Here is a 22,628-nt window from a genome sequence, read left to right as displayed (position 1 = left end):
GCTCAGCATTTCTTTGGAGACTTTTTATCTAGATGTTCAATTCCATGGTATCCATTTCCTTGAACATACTTAAATGCTTTTAATCTTCCCTTTTTATATTTTTTGTTAGGAAACAGTTTTCTTTGTTTGTATTTTAAATGTCAGCCTATGACTGTACTGTAAGATTATAAATAATTTTGCTGTGTGCAGGCTGCTTTAAGCAGTTTACAAGGCTATCACAAATTTAAAATATGAAAGCATCTTTCATTAAAATCAGTAATGTTCTTTTGGAAGACAGAACTCTTTTTAGTAATCCACAGCTGTAACTTTATAAAATTTGTGCTCAGTGACCTATTTTTCTAGGAGATGCATAGTTTTGTAACTGGGTTATCCCTGGACAACATATCAAAGTAAAACTTTGCATTCAGTATACAGACAACCCTTACTTCTTTAATTTTAAAATACTACAAAAAAGGTATATGGCATTAGAGTTTATCCTTTGTTATATCTGCTGTAATACTTTTCCTGAAAAGTACTAACTGCATATGAAATGAAGTGACAAATGTATGTTGTATTGTATATTTCCTTTTCTTAGTATTGGGGCTTATGATGGGAATGCAGGATCTGGATTTAAATTGTGTGTGTGCGCGTGTGTGTGTGTGTATATATACACACACATTTAGATTATATATAGGTAGTTTACTGCCTGTTTTACAGTCTTCAGTTGTTAAAGTGGATCTTTTAGGAAACTAAAGAAACAAGTACGATTGTTGTTAGAATTTCAGATTTTACATAGAGATTTTTTCTATTAAGATGTTTCTCACTTAAAATGGTCATCTATACACAAAAAGACAAATCCTGGGCCTCATTAACATCCTTATGTGAGACAAACACAAAAATTGATAATCCTAGGGCCGGACACAGCGGCTGCTTCCAAGAGCAGTGCGGAGCCAGGGCAGGCACAGAGCCTGCCTTAGCCCTGCTGCCCTGCCAACCGGCAGTCGCCTGAGGTAAGCACCGCCCGGCCAGAGCCTGCACACCGAACCGCTTGCCCCAGTCAGAACCCCCTCCAGTACCATAACTTTCTCCCAGACCCTGCACCCGCACCCCTGCCCCAGCCCTGAGCCCCCTGCCACACCCAAACTCCCTCCCAGAGCCCACACCCTGAACCCTCTCCTGCACCCCCAGCCCAGAGCCAGCACCTCCTCACTCATCCTACCCCCCTTTCCCAACCCAGTGAAAGTGAGTGAGGGTGGGGGAGAGCAAGCGATGGATAGAGGGGGGCTGGAGTGAGGAGATGGGGACTCAGGGAAGAGGTAGGGGCAGGGCGCAGGGCATGGGTGTTTGGTTGTATTCAATTAGAAAGTTGGCAACCCTACCCTGGCCAGAGCCCCGTAGACTGTTTGCTCGACGCTAACCCCTGGTCGGAGCCCCCTAGCTGTTTGCTGGGTGCTTACCCCTGCCTGAGGGCTGGAACCCAAGACTGTGTTTGGTACCCTGCCCCATCTGAAGGCCAGGGTACCGAGACCATACCTGACTATACCCCGTCTGATGGTTGGGCTTTAGACTGTTCGGTGCCCCGCCCTGCCTGAGGGCTTGGGCCCCTGAACCACTCATTGCTCTACCCTGCTGGAGGGATTGAACACTCAGACTGCTACTTCCCCATTCTCTTAGACTGTCCTTACAGGGGCCTGACAGCAAAGAGACCTGGCTTCCCTCTGAGATTGACAGCGAGGGAGCGCCACACCCCGACAGGGTGCATTCAGTCACATGCATATCTTCTTATGTGTTTGCAGGATCAGGGTCTTAACTTTCAATATTCTGGTTTTTTTCTGATAGCAGTTTTTATAAAATTCAAATAAGATATCCTACCACTAACAACATGGAAGGAAGGAGCCTTTATAATTTAGCTCATTATACGTTTTGAACTAAAGATGTAAAGTACAAATTTTCAAATCAGCTTTACAAACCTCAACCTGATTTTTTTTTTCAATCAAGTGATTAAAATCATAACTTTAATTCAGTTGTTTAAATTGCTCCACCCTGCCTTGGGCCTGATTCTTTGCGGGGCAGCATACCTCCTATGACATACGACTGACTTTGTCTACCAAGTCCTGCTCCTGCTGTTGAAGTCAGTGGCAAAACTCTCATTGACTTTACTGGTGCAGGATATGGCTACTGTCGTCTTTATTGGGAGCTAAGAGTGCTCAACATCTTAAAGGCTGGAGGTGGCGGAGATCCCAGAAGGCAATACAAAAATTTGTTGCACAGGTTCCTAAAATATTTACTAAATGTTTGTGGAGAAGTGTGTGGAAATGAAGACATACACCTTTCCATTTTCAATTTTTTTGAACATAAAGCAACATTTTCTCCTTGATACATTCATAAAAGATTTTTCCCTACTTTGTACATGGCCTGTTTTCTTACAGTAGTTTGGTTTTATATTTTTATTATGTAATTCTCCTGAGTTCTGCACATGGCACACAGGAGTGTGTTTTTCTTTCCTTCATCTGTATTTTTTTCTTTATCTACAGTGTGACATTTGTATGTGTAATATTTCTGTATTTGAAGACCCAGTGGATATGCCTTGTGGACATGAGTTTTGCAGATCATGCTGGGAGGCGTGAGTATATGCATTTAGCATTTTTTTGAAAATGATTAGACTTTCAATTTTAAAGAGGGGGGAAATCACAACCAATGCATAGCCATTGTCAAATGTTGAGATGTAGCTGTCCTGAACCATATGGAATACTTTCATATGTATTGTTCTTAATGGCCATTAACTGGCTTATGGGTACATAGCGATGGCTTTGGCCCTGGTACAAGCTTAAGTGCATTGCCAAATAGGGATGGATTTAAGCATGTTGTTTAGTGCTTTGCTGAGTTGGGGCCTAATTGTCTGAGAACTGGTGTACACTTAAAAGTTTTACCAGTATAACTATTTTGGTTAGGAGTATGACTTTTACTGAAATAGACTAGTAAAAGCCCAAGTGTGGATGCAGCGATAGTGGTATAAAGATGACCTTATACCACTATCACTGCATCCACAGTAGGGAGGGTTGTACTGCTTTAATTATACTGTTAAATTTAAAGTAATGCAACTTGTCTAGTGTAGATAAAGCCTAATTCCAGTGCATCCATTATTGTGGTATTTTGTAAGAGCATTAAGCTCGTTACAACCTTAAATGTGAGTTACTATTTAAAACGTGGATTTTAGAGCATGTAGAAAAAATCATTCATGTTCCTATTGTATTGTAAATTGGTGTGCTGTATAAAGATCTGGTTAGGGCTAGTGCTGCAAATCTGGAGTTATTTGATCAAGGGGTTTTTGGGATACAGTGTCATCTACCCCGCACCCCCAAAGACCCTGTCAGTAAAATTGTTGAGTTCTTACTTCTTTTTCTCTTCTTTGCATACACATGGCTAAAATATGTTGTTTATTGACCCCAAACTAATATCACTGATCAGTTACAGCTCAGCTAACGTCAGGCATCCACTATCACTTTGGGGAAGCAATATATTTAAAGATAGTAAGGGTTATCATTAGTTCTACAAACTGCTTTTGACTTGGGTGATATGGCACAGACAGCAATTTGCCGCATGTATGCAGGTCATATGCTCTGTGGTGAGGCACAGCTGACATCAGGTCACTGGGTAGCTCACACAACATGCTGTAGCTGTTGAACCCAAACAACGCCTGAGAGTTCAAGTACTGAGTTCAAGTCCTACCCTTAGCAGACTTCTGAGATTAATCTCTGCCTGCGTTCTGTTTGTGGTTAGGAGCTGCAGAGGGGGTCCTTATGGAAGTTTGGCCCTAAGGGCAGAGCTTTCTGTTTAAGAGCTGATAATTTAAATTGCTTCAAAATTGCATGCATATTTTGACTGTTTTGAAAAATTCTGTACCTCATCAAGGCCAGGATAGTGTTAGTGGTGCAAGTCTGGTTTCATTTGGGCAAGGGGTTTCATCATATACAGCCCATCCAAAAGTTCTATACAAAACCAGTGTGTGTTCTGGTTATAGAGAGTTTGCATCTGTTCAAGCTTCCTCAGGAACTCCTTTGTGAGGGACAATCACTGAGCAATGATCGTTACATGGTTTCTTGAGGAAACAAGCACTGCACCTTGACCATGGACCATCAGTTTGTTTGCTCTCCTAGGGAGACTTTTGTGTGCTGTGCACACTTAATGTAACCAATTTGCCATTTGATTGGTGTTCAGGGCTCAGCGGGGCTCCTTTTGGAAGTGTGAGTGGTATGTGCAATTCTGAAGACAGTCAGCACACCACAGGTCTCCCTCAATGCCATGTACCCAAATCCCACTCTAGGACAGTTAGGCAGGCAAAACTGTGTCCGGGATATGAAGCCCAGCATGATGTTAGGTCAATTGATGGGAGAGACTAGATGTCACATGGAAAATGGTATCGGAGAGGTTGACACAAGAGTCTCAGCCAGGATGGATCAGTTTTGAGCTGGGAGGGGCTCATTGAGCTGCTTTAAAGTACTCCTAGGCATGGCAGACAAGATCTATACTGGGAGCTGGGAACAGGCATGTTCTGTGCATGCCCGAGGCACATATAGCTGAGATTGACAGGAAAGAACTCCCAAAAAGTTGAATGAGGAAGTTCACACATCTCAGACCTACTGTTGAAAGCTCTGTTCATCTCCAGGAGGTCTCCTCATTCATTTTAGACATCCTTTTAAGATGAATGGGCCACTTCACACTTCTGTGAGCCTCCAGTGCTGCAGACAGGTGTGCAGAGCTCCTTTCCACTATGCTAGGGATTTTGGGACTCTCCTCCTCTCCCTGTTGCTGCTCCCAGCTGGAAGAAGTGTTCCTTGCAGCCCTTTCACCAGCACTTTGCCTCCTTCCGTGGCCCCTCCAGCCCTACTGGTGTTACCTGGGGTTCTTTCAACCCAAAGTTCTTGGTATCTTTACTCTGTGGAAGGTGGTGTCAGGAAATAAATCAAGGGAGGCACGCTGTTCAACTGATAGATGGCTGGCACAAACAGGACAACACAAGAGTGCTCTCATTTAAAGCTAACCTTTACTTAATCTCAAGCTCTTGCACACACCTGCAACAGGTTAGTAAAACACCCCCAATTCTCAATAATTACCGAAGTAGTGTGTGGCTCTCAAGTGGCACAACGTCAGTCTTCCGATGGCCAATCTTTCGTCTGTCGGGGGAGACCACAAGATGTGTCAAGAGGGAGAGTTCCTGAAGAGTCCAACTACCCCAAAATTTCTTCCCTTATTTATTCATTAGTATTACAATAACACGTCACTCAAAGAAAACTTGTTGACCAAGCAATTTCAAAGATTAAGCAAGAGGTTTCCTTCTGATCATCAATTAGCCAGATGTGTTTTTTTCAGAATTTGCATGCCTTTAGGCCCTGACAGACACATCCCTGAGGGCACATATAGACAAGCTTCCTGTTTTTCCTAAAATATGCATCTCACCCATTTCAACAGCGATCTCATCGGGAAGGACACAGGGTCAAGCTGCCCTTTCTGTGGCACCCATTTATCTTTGTCCAAAGGATCCCGTCTGGGATATCACCTTTTGGTTGCCACTGACTGAGCCTTGTGGTGCACTGTGATGTGTGTTAACAAGCTGCATAAAAGCTTCATGGCGGTTTGCAAATCCCAGTGCCGGTGTAGAGTTTTGATGGGCACTGAGAATATGCTACTCCTGGGGGGATTCTGCACCACTGCGCAATGCAGAATTTGCTTTTTTCTTACAGAAATGGGCTGCAGAGCTGCAGGCCACCACTATGGGCTGCTGGACCCAGCAAACCCCAGCATCCCAACTCAAAAATAAAAAACACTGCCACAGGGAAGGGGAGGGCGAATTAGTTGGAGGATTCCCAGCTGCTGCAGTTCCTGGCATTACTGAAGGAAGGAGGCAGCATGCAGGGAACGCCACACAAGTCCAGGACCCAGTTTCTCCCTCTGGATCCCTGGGCTCTGGAGAGTAGGGGGAGTGAGTGTCTCTGCTGGGGGGGCCTGCATCTGGGCTCTGGGGGAGGAGGAGGTGAGGGTGTCTGGGCAGGGGGCACCCCGGGGCTGGGCTCTGGGGAGAGGGCTTGTGGGTGTCTGGCCCCTTAGCTGGGCTCTGGGGAGGCAGAGAAACAGGAACTGGGTTGTCATAGGGGTTTCTTTAACTCTCTACTCCAGGGGAAATTTTTTGTGTGTGTATGTATTGTTACAGACATAGTTGCTAAGCAGTATTTGGAAATTACCGAAGTAATTGAAACTGGTGTGATTATATAGTATTATTTTGACAAAATATGCAGAATTTTGCAGAATTTTTATTTTTCTTGGAGCAGAATTCCCCCAGGAGTAATATGCAAGAGAGTGTTAGAATGGAGTGAAAAGAAAAGGAGGACTTGTAACACCTTAGAGACTAACAAATGTATTTGAGCATAAGCTTTTGTGAGCTACAGCTCACTTCATCGGATGCATTCAGTGGAAAATAGAGTGGGGAGATTTATATACATAGAGAACATGAAACAATGGGTGTTACCATACACACTATAACAAGAGTTTTCAGGTAAGGTGAGCTATTACCAGCAGGAGAGTGAGGGGGGTGGGTTTTGTAGTGATAATCAAGGTGGGCCATTTCCAGCAGTTGACAAGAACGTCTGCGGAACGGTGGGGAGAGAATAAACATGAGGAAATAGTTTTACTCTGTGTAATGACCCATCCACTCCCAGTCTTTATTCAAGCCTAAATTAATTGTATCCAGTTTTCAAATTAATTCCAATTCAGCAGTCTCTCATTGGAGTTTGTTTTTGAAGTTTTTTTGTTGAAGAATTGCCACTTTTAGGTCTGTAATCGAGTGACCAAAGAGATTGAAGTGTTCTCTGACTGGTTTTTGAATGTTATAATTCTTGATGTCTGATTTGTGTCCATTTATTCTTTTACGTAGAGACTGTCCAGTTTGGCCAATGTACGTGGCAGAGGGGCATTGCTGGCACATGGTGGCATATATCACATTGGTAGATGTGCAGGTGAACGAGCCTCTGATAGTATGGCTGATGTGATTAGGCCCTATGATGGGTGTCTCCTGAATAGATATGTGGGCACAGTTGGCAACGGGCTTTGTTGCAAGGATAGGTTCCTGGATTAGTGCTTCTGTTGCCTGGTGTGTGGTTGCTGGTGAGTATTTGCTTCAGGTTGTGGGGCTGTCTGTAAGCAAGGACTTCCCTGTCTCCCAAGATCTGTGAGAGTGATGGGTTGTCCTTCAGGATAGGTTGTAGATCCTTGATCATGCGCTGGAGAGGTTTTAGTTGGGGGCTGAAGGTGATGGCTAGTGGTGGTCTGTTTTTTTGTTTTTTTTTTTTGTTGGGCCTGTCCTGTAGTAGGTAATTTCTGGGTACTCTTCTGGCTCTGTCAATCTGTGAATGGAATGAATTACACTTATAGTTCCAAAAAGAAAAGGAGGACTTGTGGCACCTTAGAGACTAACAAATTTATCTGAGCATAAGCTTTCGTGAGCTACAGCTCACTTCATCGGATGCATTCAGTGGAAATAGTTCCCTATCTCCTTGACGTAACCATTGGCATGTTAGCTTCTGGGAGGTGACAGTGGCAGTCTAACAGCCCTGAACTTCATGCATTCTTAGGTTTTAGAGCCAAAAGGGGCTATTGTCAGAACTCCTGCATAACGGAATCCTGGATCCCTTTAGCTGCAGGTGCCAGACATTGCACTGTCATCTAAGGAGATTTGGAAGTTGGTGAATCTAACCTCGGATTAAAACAGTTACATCTAACACAGTGGTCAGTGCACATACACAAAAAAGCATGTCCAGCACAATTCCATATCATCATAACTCAGAAAATGACAGATTTTGTTAGAGATACGTCTTGTTTGGTTTGTTAGAACTGTGGGGGGGCTGTGCTGCAGAACGCATTACCAGAACACACCATTCCTTGGTTTTCAAAGGTTTACGTTCAGCTACCCTCCATGTTGTGGAAGAGTACAAGGAAGTGCTAGGCAACCTTAATGCTGTTAATGATGTTTTTTGCCAATGAATTTTGGTGTTTTTCAGAACAGTATTGTTATGGTGCATGAAAAAAATAGGAAGAAAGCTTTAAAAAAAGGAAAACATAATAGTAGAAAAAAGATACTCTTGATATGTTTTGTGAGGCCTGGTCTACACTTAAAACAGATACAGGTATAGCTATGTTAGTTGGTGTGAAAAAAACACACCTAGCCTACATAGCTGTGCCAACAAAACCTCCAGCATAGATGCAGAAATGCCATAAGAAGAGTGCTTCTGTTGACGTAACGAACATTGTTCTGCTGGCATATGTTGCATCTACACTAGGAGGCTCTGCTGGCATATTTATGCTGTCAGAGGATCTGTAGTATAAACATAGCCTAAATTACAATAGGCTTAAATAATCTTTAAGTTTGACTATCTTTTTATGATCTCACAAGAAGAGTCTTCTTTCAAGTACTAATTAATAGCTGATGGGAACAGGTAGCCATTCCAAACTTGATTTAGTCTAGCTAACTATTAATTTGTTTAAATCAAGCACTTACGTGTTTCAAACCGTATTTTGACAAGAACAAGGATTACTATTTATTGTAAAAACTAATTACTTGTCAGACTAATTAGTGCATACATTAAGTACTGGTATATACAACTTTTGGGGACTTAATGAAGAATTTTTTCTCACTTTTATTAAATATTGTACAGTGGGCTCTTGCCAATGGGAGACCGGTATAAACCACACATACATACATTCAAGTACTTTCTTCAGTTGCTCACTTGTGGACTCTTCATTTTTTTTTCACCAAATGCCTCCTCAAATCTGAGGTACTTGTTGAGTGTAAAAACCAAGGGATGATTCATATTTCTTGTTTTAAAAAGAGATGTAAATGAAAGTGTATATTTTATTAAGTTAGTATAAAGACAATTAATTTTCATCAGTTTCTTGACTTATTTATTTTTTTATTATCAAATTCTGACTGACACAATTCTGGCAGGTTTTTGAATCTGAAAATTCAGGAGGGTGAGGCTCACAACATTTTTTGCCCAGCATATGATTGCTTCCAGCTTGTTCCTGTAGAGATCATAGAAAGCGTGGTTTCCAGGGAGATGGACAAAAGATACCTACTGTTTGACATTAAGGTAAACTGTCAAGCTGTTCCTGTGTGACTAGAGCAGGGGTGGCCAACCTGTGGCTCCAGAGCCACATGCAGCTCTTCAGAAGTTAATATGCGGCTCCTTGTATAGGCACTGACTCCAGGGCTGGAGCTACAGGTGCCAGCTTTCCAATGTGCCAGGGGGTGCTCACTGCTCAATCCCTGGCTCTGCCACAGGCCCTTCCCCCACTCCACTCCTTCCCACCCCCTCCCCTGAGCCTGCCTGTGCCCTCACTCCTCCCTCCCTCCTCCCCAGAGCCTCCTGCATGCCAGGAAACAGCTGATCAGGAGGGAGTGGAAGGCGCTGATTGGCAGGGCTGCTGGTGGGTGGGAGACTCTGGGAGTGGGTGAGGGAAGCTGCTGGGGGGCTGCTGACGTATTACTGTGGCTCTTCGGCAATGTACATTGGTAAATTCTGGCTCCTTCTAAGGCTCAGGTTGGCCACTCCTGGACTAGTGTGTGTCTGACTTTCTTATTCCAATTACAATGCAACTTCTGTGTGAAATATGACTGCACCTTTTCTAAGTAGAGTTTAATATATTAATACTGTAGATCTGAACTGTATATAATTTACATATGGTAATGAAGGAGTTGGCATGCTGTTGAGGACCTTTTAAAAAGGAATAATTATATTTTTCCTCAAGCACAGAAACTACACTTCCATGCTGGGCAATTTAATAATCTTTCTCAGTACTTGTAAAATTGGTTGATGAAATTAATGTCCAGAAAAGGCAACACATAGATTTTAAACTGCCAAGAATATTTTGTTGGCACATCATAAAAAAATATTTTAAAATGAGTTTCTGTAAGAATATTTTGATAAATGAGTTACGGTACTCTTTCCATTCACAGTTTCTGGGAAATTTTTACTGTATCTGAGTACAGTACCTGCTATTCACATCACTAGAGTTTTGCTCGAGCCCATACTTTCAGAAGATTCCTATATAACCCAGATAGGAAAAGAAGTTGGAAAATCTTGATTTGGTTCATGCTTAATTTTATTTTCTCCATTGCTGCAGAATGCATCTTTAAGAAATAACCTTTTAATTAACTTTGCAGGTTATTGGCCTGTAGTGTAGATCCTTGAAATAACTTGTTAAATTATTCACTGGGTGGAGAGGGGAGAGACATGTTTAGTACAAGGACTGACTTAGATATGTTACAAGTCACTTCGGCATGAGGTCATAAAATTTTATACATCAAAATGGGGATCTGATACCCAGATTTGATCCAGTGTCCTCCATTGCCTCACCTTCAGAGTGACATGCAAGTCAGCAAAATTTTGAAGGGGAGCAGCCAGAGGTTCCTTTTCTTCCACATAATTTATTTTAGATAATTAATAAAAGGGAAAACATTCTACACTGACAGGAAAAAATTGAGGCAAATTTCTGAGTTACTTTATTTTGGTTCTTAAAAGTTTATTGCAGTTAATTATATTGAGATTGGTGATAGAGAGCATAGGTTTTATTTCTTAATCTGCAGTACAGTTATGCACTGTAAAATTTTAAAGTTTATGTATTAAATACATTTGTAATAATAATGGATTATTTGCAGTAAGACTTGTCTACATGGCAAATTATTCCAGAATAGCAATTCCTGATTAACTCGGTGGGTGAACGCTCTTAAATTTGGAATAAGGTACTCTTATTCCAGAATAAGTGTGTCCATATGTTGAGATAATCAGGAACAGGTAATCCATTTTAAATTTACATGCTGTCTTTTTCTGAGTTAACTTTCATGTGTGGCCAAACCCAAATCTTTTCATAAAAGAAGAGACTTGTACACATTAAGCATTTTGCATGAGGTGTAGATGTTCAGGTCTTAGTGTGAATCTTAAGTGTTGCTATAGGGAAGAAATACAATTTTTGAGCTAGTGATTAAATAATTCTCTTTTTATAACTATTTTTAAAATACCATACCGGTTTAATTACGAGACTATCTTATGCTCTTTGGCTTTGCTCCTTCAGAGGCAGATTGTGATCAAAGGTTACAGTTCATATCAGTGATGAGGATCTATTTCCAAATGTTAAGTAATTTTCTTCTCCTTTTTTCTTCTTTTCAGGCCTTTGTTGAAAATAATCCTGCTATTAAATGGTGTCCTATTCGAGCCTGTGAAAGAGCAGTCAGGCTAACAAGACAAGGGTCAAATACAACAGGTTCAGACACACTTAACTTCCCATTGCTAAGAGCCCCTGCTGTGGATTGTGGAAAAGGGCATCTCTTCTGCTGGTTTGTATTAGAAATTTGTATATAACTATGTAAAACTATCATAGCTGCTGCCAATCTAAAGGTCAAGAGACTTCTCCAGCCGGCTGCCATGCTGCAGAAGTCTACTGGAAACTCTGTAGGTGTTGATACAGCAAATTATTGATGTATAGTTTGACATGAATATATTTTCATACATACATAGGCTGAATATTAATGCGTGTAGAGTGTGGGCAAAATTATCCATTCCTGCTTTTCTGCACTAGGCAGGACACCAAAAATAAGAAGGATTCCACTTACCAAAACCTTTTTTTGAACTTTGGAACTCAAAAATTCCTCCTCCCTGAACCTTAATTACTCACAAGTCATAGCAAAACATATGCCAAATCTTAAACTAACTGCAAGTATAAAAACAATTCTCCCTCCATCTCCCTGGTCTACACTAATGTGTGTATATCCTTTAGGGCAGCAAAGGGTATAACATTGTCTACTTCAATATATTAATAGCTGTGCTGGACACAAAACAGCTGCATGGAGCTCTAGGCTTTTCAGTTCTATTTTCATGGTAGAGAAACTTTTGTGCCTCTTTTAGAGGTTTGCAGTATAATCGGAATAGATGTTGGCATGTTCACAATTATATTCCAGAAAACCATTAGCTCATGCTTTTTTAGAATCCTGGGGTCATGGGATTGCATCCTTGACCATCTTGGCTAATAGCCATTGGTGGACCTATCCTCCATGAACTTATCAATTTATTTTTTTTAACCCAGTTATACTTTTGGCCTTCACAACATCCTCTGGCAACAAGTTCATTAGGTTGACTGCATTGTGTAAAGAAGTACTCCTTACATTTGTTTTAAACTGCTGCCTATTAATTTCAGTAGGTGGCCCCTAGTTCTTGTGTTATGTGAAGGGGTAAATAACACTTCCTTACTCACTTTCTCCACACCATTCATGATTTCATAGACCTCTACCATATTCCCCCTTAGTCGTCTCTTTTCCATGCTGAACAATCCCATTCTTATTAATATCTCCTCATATGGAAGCTGTTCCATACTCCTAATTGTTTTTGTTGCCCTTCTCTTTACCTTTTCTAATTCTAATATATCTTTGAGATGGGGTGACCAGAACTGCATGCCATATTCAAAGTGTAGGCATATCAAGACTTTATGTAGTGGCATTAAGATATTTACTGTCTTATTATCTATCCCTTTTCGAATGGTTCCGAACATTGTTAGCTTTTTTGACTGCCTCTGCACATTGAGTTGATGTTTTCATGACTCGTCCACAATGACTCGTAACAGAATGCTGACTCACAACCGCTGCGCCTCCTGCCGGCCGTCCTGGGAAATTAGCTCTCTCGGCCCTGAAGTGCTCTCTGTAGGCCGGTGTCTCACCCTCTGTTACCTGCCCCTCTTCAGTCCCTTTATCTCCACCATGTGTAGGCCCCACATCCCTCCCAGACCACAGTGCCCCTTACCTTGGGGTGCTGCCCCTCACCAAGGGAACCCCACTCCCCTGATCCCACCTCGCCTCAGTGACCCACTGCCAGTCCTCATCTAGCCCCTTTACTCAGGGGCAAACCGCAGTCTGCAATGGCCACTCATCATTGGCTAGGGGGTTGGACCTGCTGCCTTTCCCTGCAGCCCCAGTACCTCCTTAGGCCTTCCTGTCAGGCCTCAGCCTGGGAGGTACCAGGCCTGAGCTCTCCAGCTCAGCCTGCCCCTTCCCCAGCACTGCTCTGTTGAAGGTACCCTGTGCTCCCAGACAGCCCAGTCGTTCCCACCCCAAGGCTGGAGTGAGACTACCTGCCTCCTAGCTCGCAGCCCTTTTTATACCAGACATCGTGGGCCCGGACTAGCTGCTACGTGCCCTCCCCTGATTGGCTCCTCAGGGCAGCCCTTTCCCAGAGCTGGTTTTAACCCCTTTCTGACTGAAGCTGGGTGACCACCCCTCTACAGACTCCAATATCTCTTCCTTGAGTGGTAACAGCTAATTTGGATTCCATCATTTTATATCTATAGTTGGGATTATATTTTCTAATGTACATTACTTTGCACTTATTAACAATGACTTTCATCTGTCATTTTGTTGCCCAGTCACCCAGTTTTGTGAGATCCCTTTGTAACTCTTCAGTCTGCTCTGGATTTAACGATTTTGAGTAATTTTTTATTGTGCAAACTTTACCACCTCGCTGTTTACCCCTTTTTCCAGAGCATTTATGAATATGTTGAACAGCAATGGTCCTAGTACAGATCCCTGGGGGACCCCACTATTTACATCTCTCCACTGTGAGAACTGACCATTTATTCCTACCCTTTGTTTCCTGTCTTTTAACCAGTTGCTGATCCATGAGAGGACCTTTCCTCTTATCCCATCACTGTTTAGTTTACTTAAGAGCCTTTGGTGAAACACGATGCCAAAAGCTTTCTGAAAGTCTAAGTACACTGTATCCACTGGATCACCCTTGTCCACATGCTTATTGACCCCCTCAAAGAATTCTAGGAGATTGGTGAGGCATGAGTTTCATTTACAAAAGCCATGTTGACGCTTCCTCAACAAATTGTGTTCGTCTATGTGTCCGATAATTCTGTTCTTTACTGTAGTATAGTTTCAACCAATTTGCCTGGTACTGATGTTAGGCACTGTAGTTGCCAGGATCGCCAGTGGAGCCTTTTTAAAAAATTGTTGTTACATTACCATTAATACTTAGTTCTTCTTCAAGTGCTTGCTCATAGGGATGCCATTCTAGGTGTGCCTGCGCCCCTTAGAAGATTTTTGCCTTAGCAGTATCCATAGGGTCAACAGTGGTGCCGTGCTCCTGTGCCGGTATATAAGGCACTGCTGACCTTACGCCCTCTCTGTTCCTTCTTACCGCCCATGGTGGTTAGTCTGAGCACCTTCACTTGCGTTGCAATGGCTAGTGGTTTTTGTCTACTGTCTTTGAGCCTTAGGGCCTTGTAAATAGTTCTGCTCATAGTAGTTAGTGTTAAGTAGTTGTTAAGTATAGTTAATAATTAGCAGTTAGGGTTCCAGCAGGGACTTTGGGTCTCCTGGGTTTAAGCCCTGCGCGGACTGCAACAGGCCTATGCCTGTAAGTGACCCCCCATAGCAGCTGCCTCAAGTGCTTAGGGGAGTCTCACTTTAGAGACCAGCACCGAATTTGTAAGAATTTCCAGCCCCGCACACAGAAGAAGTGGGATATTCAGCTACAGGCTCTCCTCATGGAGTCCACCCTGCGTCCGGCCCCCGTGCAGCCCCACCAGGACTCGCCGAATACGTTGGCCTTGGTGTGCAGTGCCCCCTGGCGCCAGGCTCTCCCCATCATTGTTCCCCGGCACCAGTGCCCAAAAAGAAGACTAAAACCCCAGCACCAAGCAAAAAGGGCAAAGGACCCACTTAGTGCTGCCCGGCCACTCCAGAGCTGCATGCTTGCACCTCCCCGGACGGGGCCCATAGCCCTGTGAAAGGTCCACCCGGTACCGACTCCCGGGAGCAGCATGGGATCAAAAGCCCTGATGGCACCGACGCCTTTATAGGCTCCCCCAGCCCTGAGAGAACACAGGCCTCCACCCACGCCACCGATGTAGCATGCGTCCCAGGACCAACAAAGGCTCCCCACAAGGAAAAGCCAGCCGCTAAGACCCCTCGGAGGGCAATGGAACGCCGCTGATCCCCCAAGATGAAGCAGTGCTCTCCACCTCTGCGCCGCAGGTCGCCAGAGTTGCAGCCCAGAAGCTCTGGGGCTCGCCCTCAGTTACCAGCGCTGCGTTCGCAGTTGCTAACGTCTCGATGCAGATCACCTAGAGCAAGACGCCAGTCTCCATATTATCGATGCTGCTCGCCCTCCCGCAGATCATCCTCTAGGTGCAGGTCCCAGTCGTGTGCATCGTGGGAGTGCTCCCCGTCATGTCTCCAGTCCCCATGGCACCGGTCCCCTCGGTACCAGCACCAATCACCTCATTCTGGGCACCGGTCCCTGACGGCAATGGTCAGCAAGCAGACCCAGGCGTCGACAGCCCCACTGTGGTCACCAGAAGGGGATTCCTCTGACATGGAAGACCAGTTCAGCCCCTTGCCTAGTCTGCACTGGCGCGAATGGGAACCCGAGGCCACGGCGACAGCACAGACTTTGCAGCACGGCCAGTGCAGTGGCCTTTTTGCGGCACATAAGGAATGCCAGTTGTGGTGATGACCCCTTCTCACCACAGATCGGCCGCCAGCTCAGAATAGCAGCTGGCAGCACTGGGATCAGTGCACGAGAGATGCCTGGCGGTTGAAGCATAGGGAATGGTGCCCACCCCTAAGCCTCCCTCCCGTGTGGGAGAAGATGCCCCAGAACCTCCCCCGGCGGAACTTGGGCCTGGAGCTGGAGGAAATGGCTGAGCAGATGCACACCTTGTTTAACCTTTTGTCAGCCTCCACCCCAACCTGTGTCACACTGCCAGTGCATGAAGGTGTCTTTAAGATTGCCAAGGGTCTCTGGCAAACTCCTTCCTCCATTCCTCCAACCTCAAAGAGGGCCGAAAAGAAGTATGTTGTCCCGCCAAGGGGGTTTGAGTACCTCTATATCCTCCCCCGAGCTTACTGGTGGTCTCTGTGGCCAATGAAAGAGACAAAAGGGCATACCAATTTCACCCCCAAGAATAAAGAGGCCAAACCGTTGACTCTGTTTGGTAGAAAGATTTATTCACTGGCCAGTTTTTCAGTTCCAGGTGGTGAACCATCAGGCTCTTTTGGGCCGTTACAAGTTTAACTTATGGGACTCCCTCCATCAGTTCAAGGAATCCCTTCCACAGGGTTTTGCCCAGGAATTTAGCACGCTGGTGGAAGAGGGCACTGTGGCTGCTAGGTGCTCCCTCCAGATGGCATGGGACAGGGAGGACTCGTCAGCCAGTGGTGATGAGGCGCAGCTCCTGGCTTCAGACTGCAGGTCTCTCCCAGGAAATGCAGACTTCCATCCAGGACCTCCCCTTTGATGTGAATGGTCTCTCTTGAGACCAAACAGATGTGAGGTTACATGGGCTGAAGGACACCAGGGTTACCCTCCGCTTGCTGGGAATGCATATTCTGCAGCCTGCAAGGAAGTAATTCCGGCCGCTGCCTAGGCCTTGGCAGTCTCGCCAGGGACCTGCAAGAAAAAGGGGCAGAGACGCTAGTTTCAGCCGTCATCACCCTTCTTCCTCCCGCTGTCCTGCGTTGCCCAGTCTGGCAAAACACCCCGGGGTCCAGAAGTACTTGTTTTGAGGGTGTGGTCGAGAGCAACGCCCCAGCCACCTGCCAAGATCCACCCCACTCTTTCCTCAACTGTCTTCGTCTCTTCCGTTTGGCCTGGTCCCAAGTCACCTCAAACCGTTGTGTGCGGGACATAGTGTCTCATGGTTACACCCTGCAGTTTTCGGCTGCCTCTCACTCCTGTCCCTCTCCAGGAACCCTTCTCACTAGCACCTCCTCATTCAGAAGTTTGAGAACCTCCTGCACCTGGGGGCAGTGGAAGAGGTTCCTTGGGACATGGGACATTCCTCCAGGGGAAAGGGGTTCTATTTCCATTACTTCCTAATCCCGAAAGCAAAAGCGGGCCTGAGACCCATTTTGGACCTGCGACACCTCAACAGGTCTCTCAAAAAGTTGAAGTTTTGCATGATCTCCCTGGCCTCCATCATCCCCTCCCTGGATCCGGGAGACTGGTACGCCACTCTCAACTTGAAAGATGCCTAGTTTTACATCTCCATATTCTAAAGTCACAGACATTTCCTCTGTTTTATAGTAGGCAAACACCATTTCCAATTTATGGCACCCCTCTTTGGCCTCTCTTCGGCTCCAAGGTTCCAGTGGCCACTTACCTCAGAGGTCAAGGGGTCCAGATTTTCCCATATTTCGATGTCTGGCTCATTAAGGGCAGGTCTCGGAACCAAGTACAGAGAAGCCTCGATCTCATGCATACCACCTGCCACGACCTAAGCCTGTTGATAAAAGAGAAAAAATCCACTTTAAGGCCAGTCCAATACATAGAGTTCATAGGGGCGGTTCTCGACTCCATATGAGCCAGTACCTTCCTCCGGGAGGTGCATTTTCAGGCCATGTAGGACTTGATCTCCCATGTGAGGAACTGCCCACTCACCATGGCTCTCACCTCCCTGCAGTTGCTGTGGCACGTGGCCACCTGTACATGTGTGGTCAGTCATGCACGACTCCACCTCCGGTCTCTGCAAGCGTGGCTGGCGTCGGTTTACTCCCGCAAAAGACAAGAGCTAGACTGGGTGATTAGGATGATTAGAGTGTTGGATCACATCCTGTCATCCCTGTATTGGTGGTTGGATGCCAGGTCAGTGTTTCAGGGAGTCCCCTTCACAACCCCGTCCGCATCACTAACCCTAGTTTCCGATGCTTCGGACCTGGGCTTGGGAGCCCACCTGGTCAAGCTGAGCACCCAGGCCTCTAGTTGCAGGGCGATCTGGCCCTCCACATCAATGTCAGGGAGCTCTGAGCGGCTTGTCTGGCCTGCCAGGCCTTCTTGCCCCACCTGAAGGGCAAGGTGGTGCAGGTCCTTACGGACAATACCGCTGCAATGTATTACATCAACAGACAAGGTAGAGTGATGTCGTCAGCCCTCTGCTAAGAAGCTCTGAACCTTTGGCACTTCTGTGTGCAGCACGCCATTCATCTGGTAGCCACAGACCTGCCCGGCACCAAGAATGTACTAGCGGGTCCCCTCAGCAGGACCTTCTCATCTCGCCACAAGTGGTTGCTCCATCCGGAAGCAGCCAGTATAATCTTCCAGAAGTAGGGGACTCCCCAGGTGGACTTGGTTGCCTCCCTAAAGGAAATGCTACGTGTTCTGTTCGCTCCAGGGGATAGACCGGGGTTCCCTGTTGGATGCCTTCCTGCTTCCTTGGTCAGGAGCCCTGATGTACGCCTTCCCACCAGTGCCGTTGATCCACAGAGTCCTTGTGAAGATCAAACGGGACAGGGTGAGAGTCATCCTTATGGCTACCGACCAGCAACATGCCGAATCAGTGCTAGCGAGGCCACTTGCGAGCTAAGCCGCTGAGGCTCCCTCTCTGGCCAGACCTGCTGGCCCAGAACCATGGCAGTCTCCTGCACCTGAACCTGGAGGTGCTGCACTTGACAGCATGGCTTCTGCATGGCTTAATATAGACAAGCGGGAAATGGGTAGGAGAAAGTCCTCCACCAGAGCAACCTATGGGGAAACGTCAAAAAGATTCACATGCTGGGCCTCGGATTGGCGCTTCTGGGCTGAGTAGGCCTCCCTGGAGCTGATTCTGGACTATCTCCTGCACCTTAAGCTCCAGGGCTTGTTGCTGTCATCAGTTAGTGTCCACCTGGCTCCTATTTCGGCTTTCCACCCTCCCTTCCAAGGCAGGTCATTCTTCGCTTACAACATGACAGCCTGGTTCCTGAAAGATCTGAAGATTTGAATCTCATGCTGTTGAGGCTCATGGGGCCTCCCTTTGAATCTCTGGATTCCTGCTCTCTTCTCATTCTCTCCTGGAAGGTGGCATTCCTGGTGGCGGATGCGTCTGCCAGCAGTGTGTATGAGATCAGGGCACTTACGTCAGAAGCACCCTGTACAGTATTCTACAAGGATAAGGTCCAGTTGCGGCCGTACCTGGCGTTCCTGCTCAATGTAGTCTCCCAGTTTCATACTGGCCAGGACATTTTCTTAACGGTCTTCTTTCCAAAGCCCCACAATTCCAAAGAGGAGCACAGGTTACGCACCCTGAAGGTCCAGAGGGCGCTGGCCTTCTATATCAAAGGGACACGGCCTTTCCGTAAGTAAACGCAACTGTTCGTTGCAGTGGCAGACAGGATGAAAAGGTTGCCCAGTGTCTGCTCAGAGAATTTCATTCTGGATCGCAGTCTGCGTTCGATACTGCTACAAGCTGGCAAATGTGCCTCCACCTGCCATAGCCAAAGTGCACTCAACTAGAGTGCAAGCGTCGTCAGCGGCCTTCTTGGCTCAGGTGCTGATCCAAGAGATTTGTAGAGCTGCTACCTGGTCATCTGCCCAAACATTTATGGCCCATTATGCACTGACCCAGCAGGCCCGGAACAATGCTAGCTTCAGCAGGGCAGTGCTGCAAGACCGCAAACTCTGAGCCCACCTCCATTTGCACTGCTTGTGAGTCACCTAGAATGGAATTGACATGAGCAAGCACGCAAAGAAGAAAAAAGTTACTTATCTTTCGTAATTGTTGTTGTCAGAGATTGTGTTGCTCATGTCCATTCCATTACCCACCCTCCTGCCCCCTCTGTTGGAGTTGCTGGCAAGAAAGAACTGAGATAGCGTAGGGTTGGCAGTGCCTGATAAACCGGCACATGAGCGCAGCTCTCAAGGGGGCACCACTGCTGACACTACGAATACTGCTGAGGCAAAAATCTCCAATGACCACGCACATGGACGCGTGCACACCTAGAATGGAATGGATATAAGTAATACAGCTTATACCCTAATCTACTTAGTAGTGTCATCGAAATTGGGACAAAGCTGACCAATACTGCACCTCAAGTAGTTATCCATTTTTAGAATATATAACTCTGTTTTCAGTCTCTTAACTTGAACAGGTTTATGGGTGGTCAGCAAAGGCATTCCTTGCAACAAAGAAGGTTCAGGATTTCTATGTTTACACCCTGAATCCAGTCTCTAGAAGAGTACCTAACATTGTCTCTCAAGGAAATGCAGCTGTAATAATTTGGGTTTTCCCCTTTCTTCCTTTTTAGGCTGTTTGCGTTTCAAAATGTACACCAAGATTCAAGCAGTGTTGACAATCTTATCTGTATTTCTGTAATTCCTGGTTCATTCTCTTTTTAGAGTTGTTCAAGGTCTCTGCGGGTATTCCAAAATTTAGGATTTGAAGTGAGTCTGTTCAAAAGTTCACAATCCACAGAGAAGCCAATGCGCATGTCTTTGTTATTTTGTTTGTTGTGTAGGGTGAATTAATCAGCCTTTAGGTAAGGGGGCCATTCTCTTGTTAGTTCCCTTTCTGCTAATTTTGTTTTCTCTGTATACAATTAAAATTATCCAAGAACAGTTATTGTGGGTGAAGTCTAGCCCCAGTGAAGTCAATCCTATGGCTCAGATTGACCCTCACCTTATTTCAATTGTACAGGTAGAAGAGGGTGGCTCAGAAGGTTCTCTTTTCTTTTTTCTTTTCTTTTCTGTAGTTTTCTTTAAGCTTTTTTTGCTCACATGTTCCCTGTTGTGATGAGGACAAAGGAGATAATGAGTATTCATTCAGCTTATGACATTGCATTGTAGAAAGTAGTTTACCATTTGATCCTCAAAAAACAATTTGCATTTTCTATGATACAGCAGGTGTCCATGTGGAAATATACCCCATTTGTAAACTATTTGTGTATTTCATGTGGCAGATGTCTCAAGCTGTTTTGCTGTATTTCCAGTAAAAGAGCAAGTCGTGACAATTCTGGAATCCATGTTGACACATCTACACCCAAGCACCATCTGGAAGCCATGTATCTGATGCTGTATACTGACTGCCATCCTGAAAACTAGCAGTAGTAAATCTGGAAAAACTTGAGGGATCCACTGTTAACTCCTTATGTGTCCATATGATTTCAACCAATATCATCTCCTTTCCATTTAGGGACTCTGGGAAGGGTAGAAATCCAAATTCACTCAGTATTAGAAGAGTGTGAAAGCAATGGGGATTTACTTAAGCACTGACCTTGTTATTAAGGATTAATGATCACCAGTGGACACGGACAAATAATTCTGGATGACATTCATCCCAACTGTAGAGGGCCTACTCAAGGCCCTATGCACCACATAAACTCCACTTAAACTAGGAGTTTATACTTAGCCAGAAAGGTTTTTGGAGCAGGGACTTTGTCTCACTATATGTTTGTACAGTATCTAACACAGTGAGGCTTCAATCGTGATTGGGGCCTTTGGAATATTACTTTAATATGAATAATAAAGGCCTTTCATAGTCCATCTGCACTGAGGTCAACTTCACCCCTTGTACAAAAGCTACATGACCATTTTACATGGGCCTAGATTAATTACTGGTCAGCCCATAAAACATAGTGCATACCAGCTGCTTTTGAGATATTCTCCATCATAATTAAAAAGCATTTTTCTTTCCTGCCTCACTTAATTCTCTCATTAATTTTCATGAAGCTCTACCTTGGGTTGTGAGCAAATGTAATAATGTTTTAAAGTGAGAGTAATTGAGTAGGTTTCTTTATCTTCCTGTCTTAGAGTTTTAATGTGCCTTCATTATTTTTCAATTTGAACCAATCTAAACAATTATCTACTGTATTTATGACTTAATTTTTCAGGGAATGTCTTGGTGAAGCACATGAACCTTGTGACTGCCAAACATGGAAGAACTGGCTGCAGAAGATATCAGAAATGAAACCAGAAGAACGTAAGAGTGGTTTTTGTGGGATTTTTAACAGCATTAAATAAGAACTGTATGGTAGTTAAGAAATGATGTGAAAGAGGGGGGAGGAACAGGTTTGATCATTTGTCCTGTAGAAATCATCTAATTGAAAAAATGGTGCTGAAAACTGTATAATTCTTTATTTTCCCGTTTCTTTAACTCTGAATTTCCTTGCTCATGTCTTAAATCAAACCCTACAGATTAGAGGTTTGTTTTGGGTAACATTATAGGGGGAAAAGTTACCTAAAACATATATGTTTTTAAAAAATCCTAATACAATACATTTACCATAAAGTCAGAAACTGGTTTTACAAGAGGAGCAGCAGTGTCCATGTAAATAACTAACCTGTTTCCCCAGGCCAGGAAGGATTAAATGCCACGCCCAGAGTCTCTTCAGGCCTTTTCTTCTGGGAACTATTTATTGTTTGCACTGAACGTCTTGAGCACCTCCCACTTAAAAAACAGTTCAGCATAAATGCAGTGACCTCTCCCCTGATCCAGTGGCTTCCTTGCTAGCGCGTCTTCCTTAGTTAATCTGTGGCAGAAAGTGAATTATTTTGGTAAATTGGAGTTTCAGCCAATTTTGAGTAAAAGCACAGTAGGAAAAAACAGACTTTCATATATCTATTTCTAGATAGATTGATAGATCTTGTCAGAATTTAAAGGGAAGGGGTTAAAAAGCTCTGATACAGTACTATAAAATCCTCTTACCTGTAAAGGGTTAAGAAGCTCAGCTAACCTGTCTGGCATCTGACCAAAATGACCAATAAGGAGACAAGATACTTTCAAATCTGGGTGGGGGGAAAAGGTTTTGTCTGTCTGTCTGATGCCTCTGCCCGGAGACAGATCAAGAAAGCAAGCAA

The 22,628-nt window shown here is 44.8% G+C and overlaps 1 protein-coding gene across 10 annotated transcripts in view; it reads left to right on the top strand.

The window, feature by feature from the left end:
* Positions 1 to 22,628, top strand: part of ANKIB1 (ankyrin repeat and IBR domain containing 1) — a 154,663-nt gene that overhangs the window by 99,148 nt on the left and 32,887 nt on the right. For all 10 annotated transcript variants that reach the window (XM_073333976.1, XM_073333978.1, XM_073333979.1 and 7 more), the window contains 4 exons: positions 2,514 to 2,602; positions 8,975 to 9,119; positions 11,196 to 11,362; positions 21,662 to 21,750. In XM_073333976.1, coding sequence (XP_073190077.1) covers positions 2,514 to 2,602; positions 8,975 to 9,119; positions 11,196 to 11,362; positions 21,662 to 21,750 — 490 coding nt within the window. The remainder of the gene's footprint in view (positions 1 to 2,513; positions 2,603 to 8,974; positions 9,120 to 11,195; positions 11,363 to 21,661; positions 21,751 to 22,628) is intronic.

The sequence above is a fragment of the Lepidochelys kempii genome, chromosome 2, assembly GCF_965140265.1.
Source record: "Lepidochelys kempii isolate rLepKem1 chromosome 2, rLepKem1.hap2, whole genome shotgun sequence".
In the NCBI taxonomy this organism is placed as follows: Eukaryota; Metazoa; Chordata; order Testudines; family Cheloniidae; genus Lepidochelys; species Lepidochelys kempii.
The sequence above is the reverse complement of the archived record's forward strand: the minus strand, read 5'-3'. Positions and strand labels throughout refer to the sequence as shown.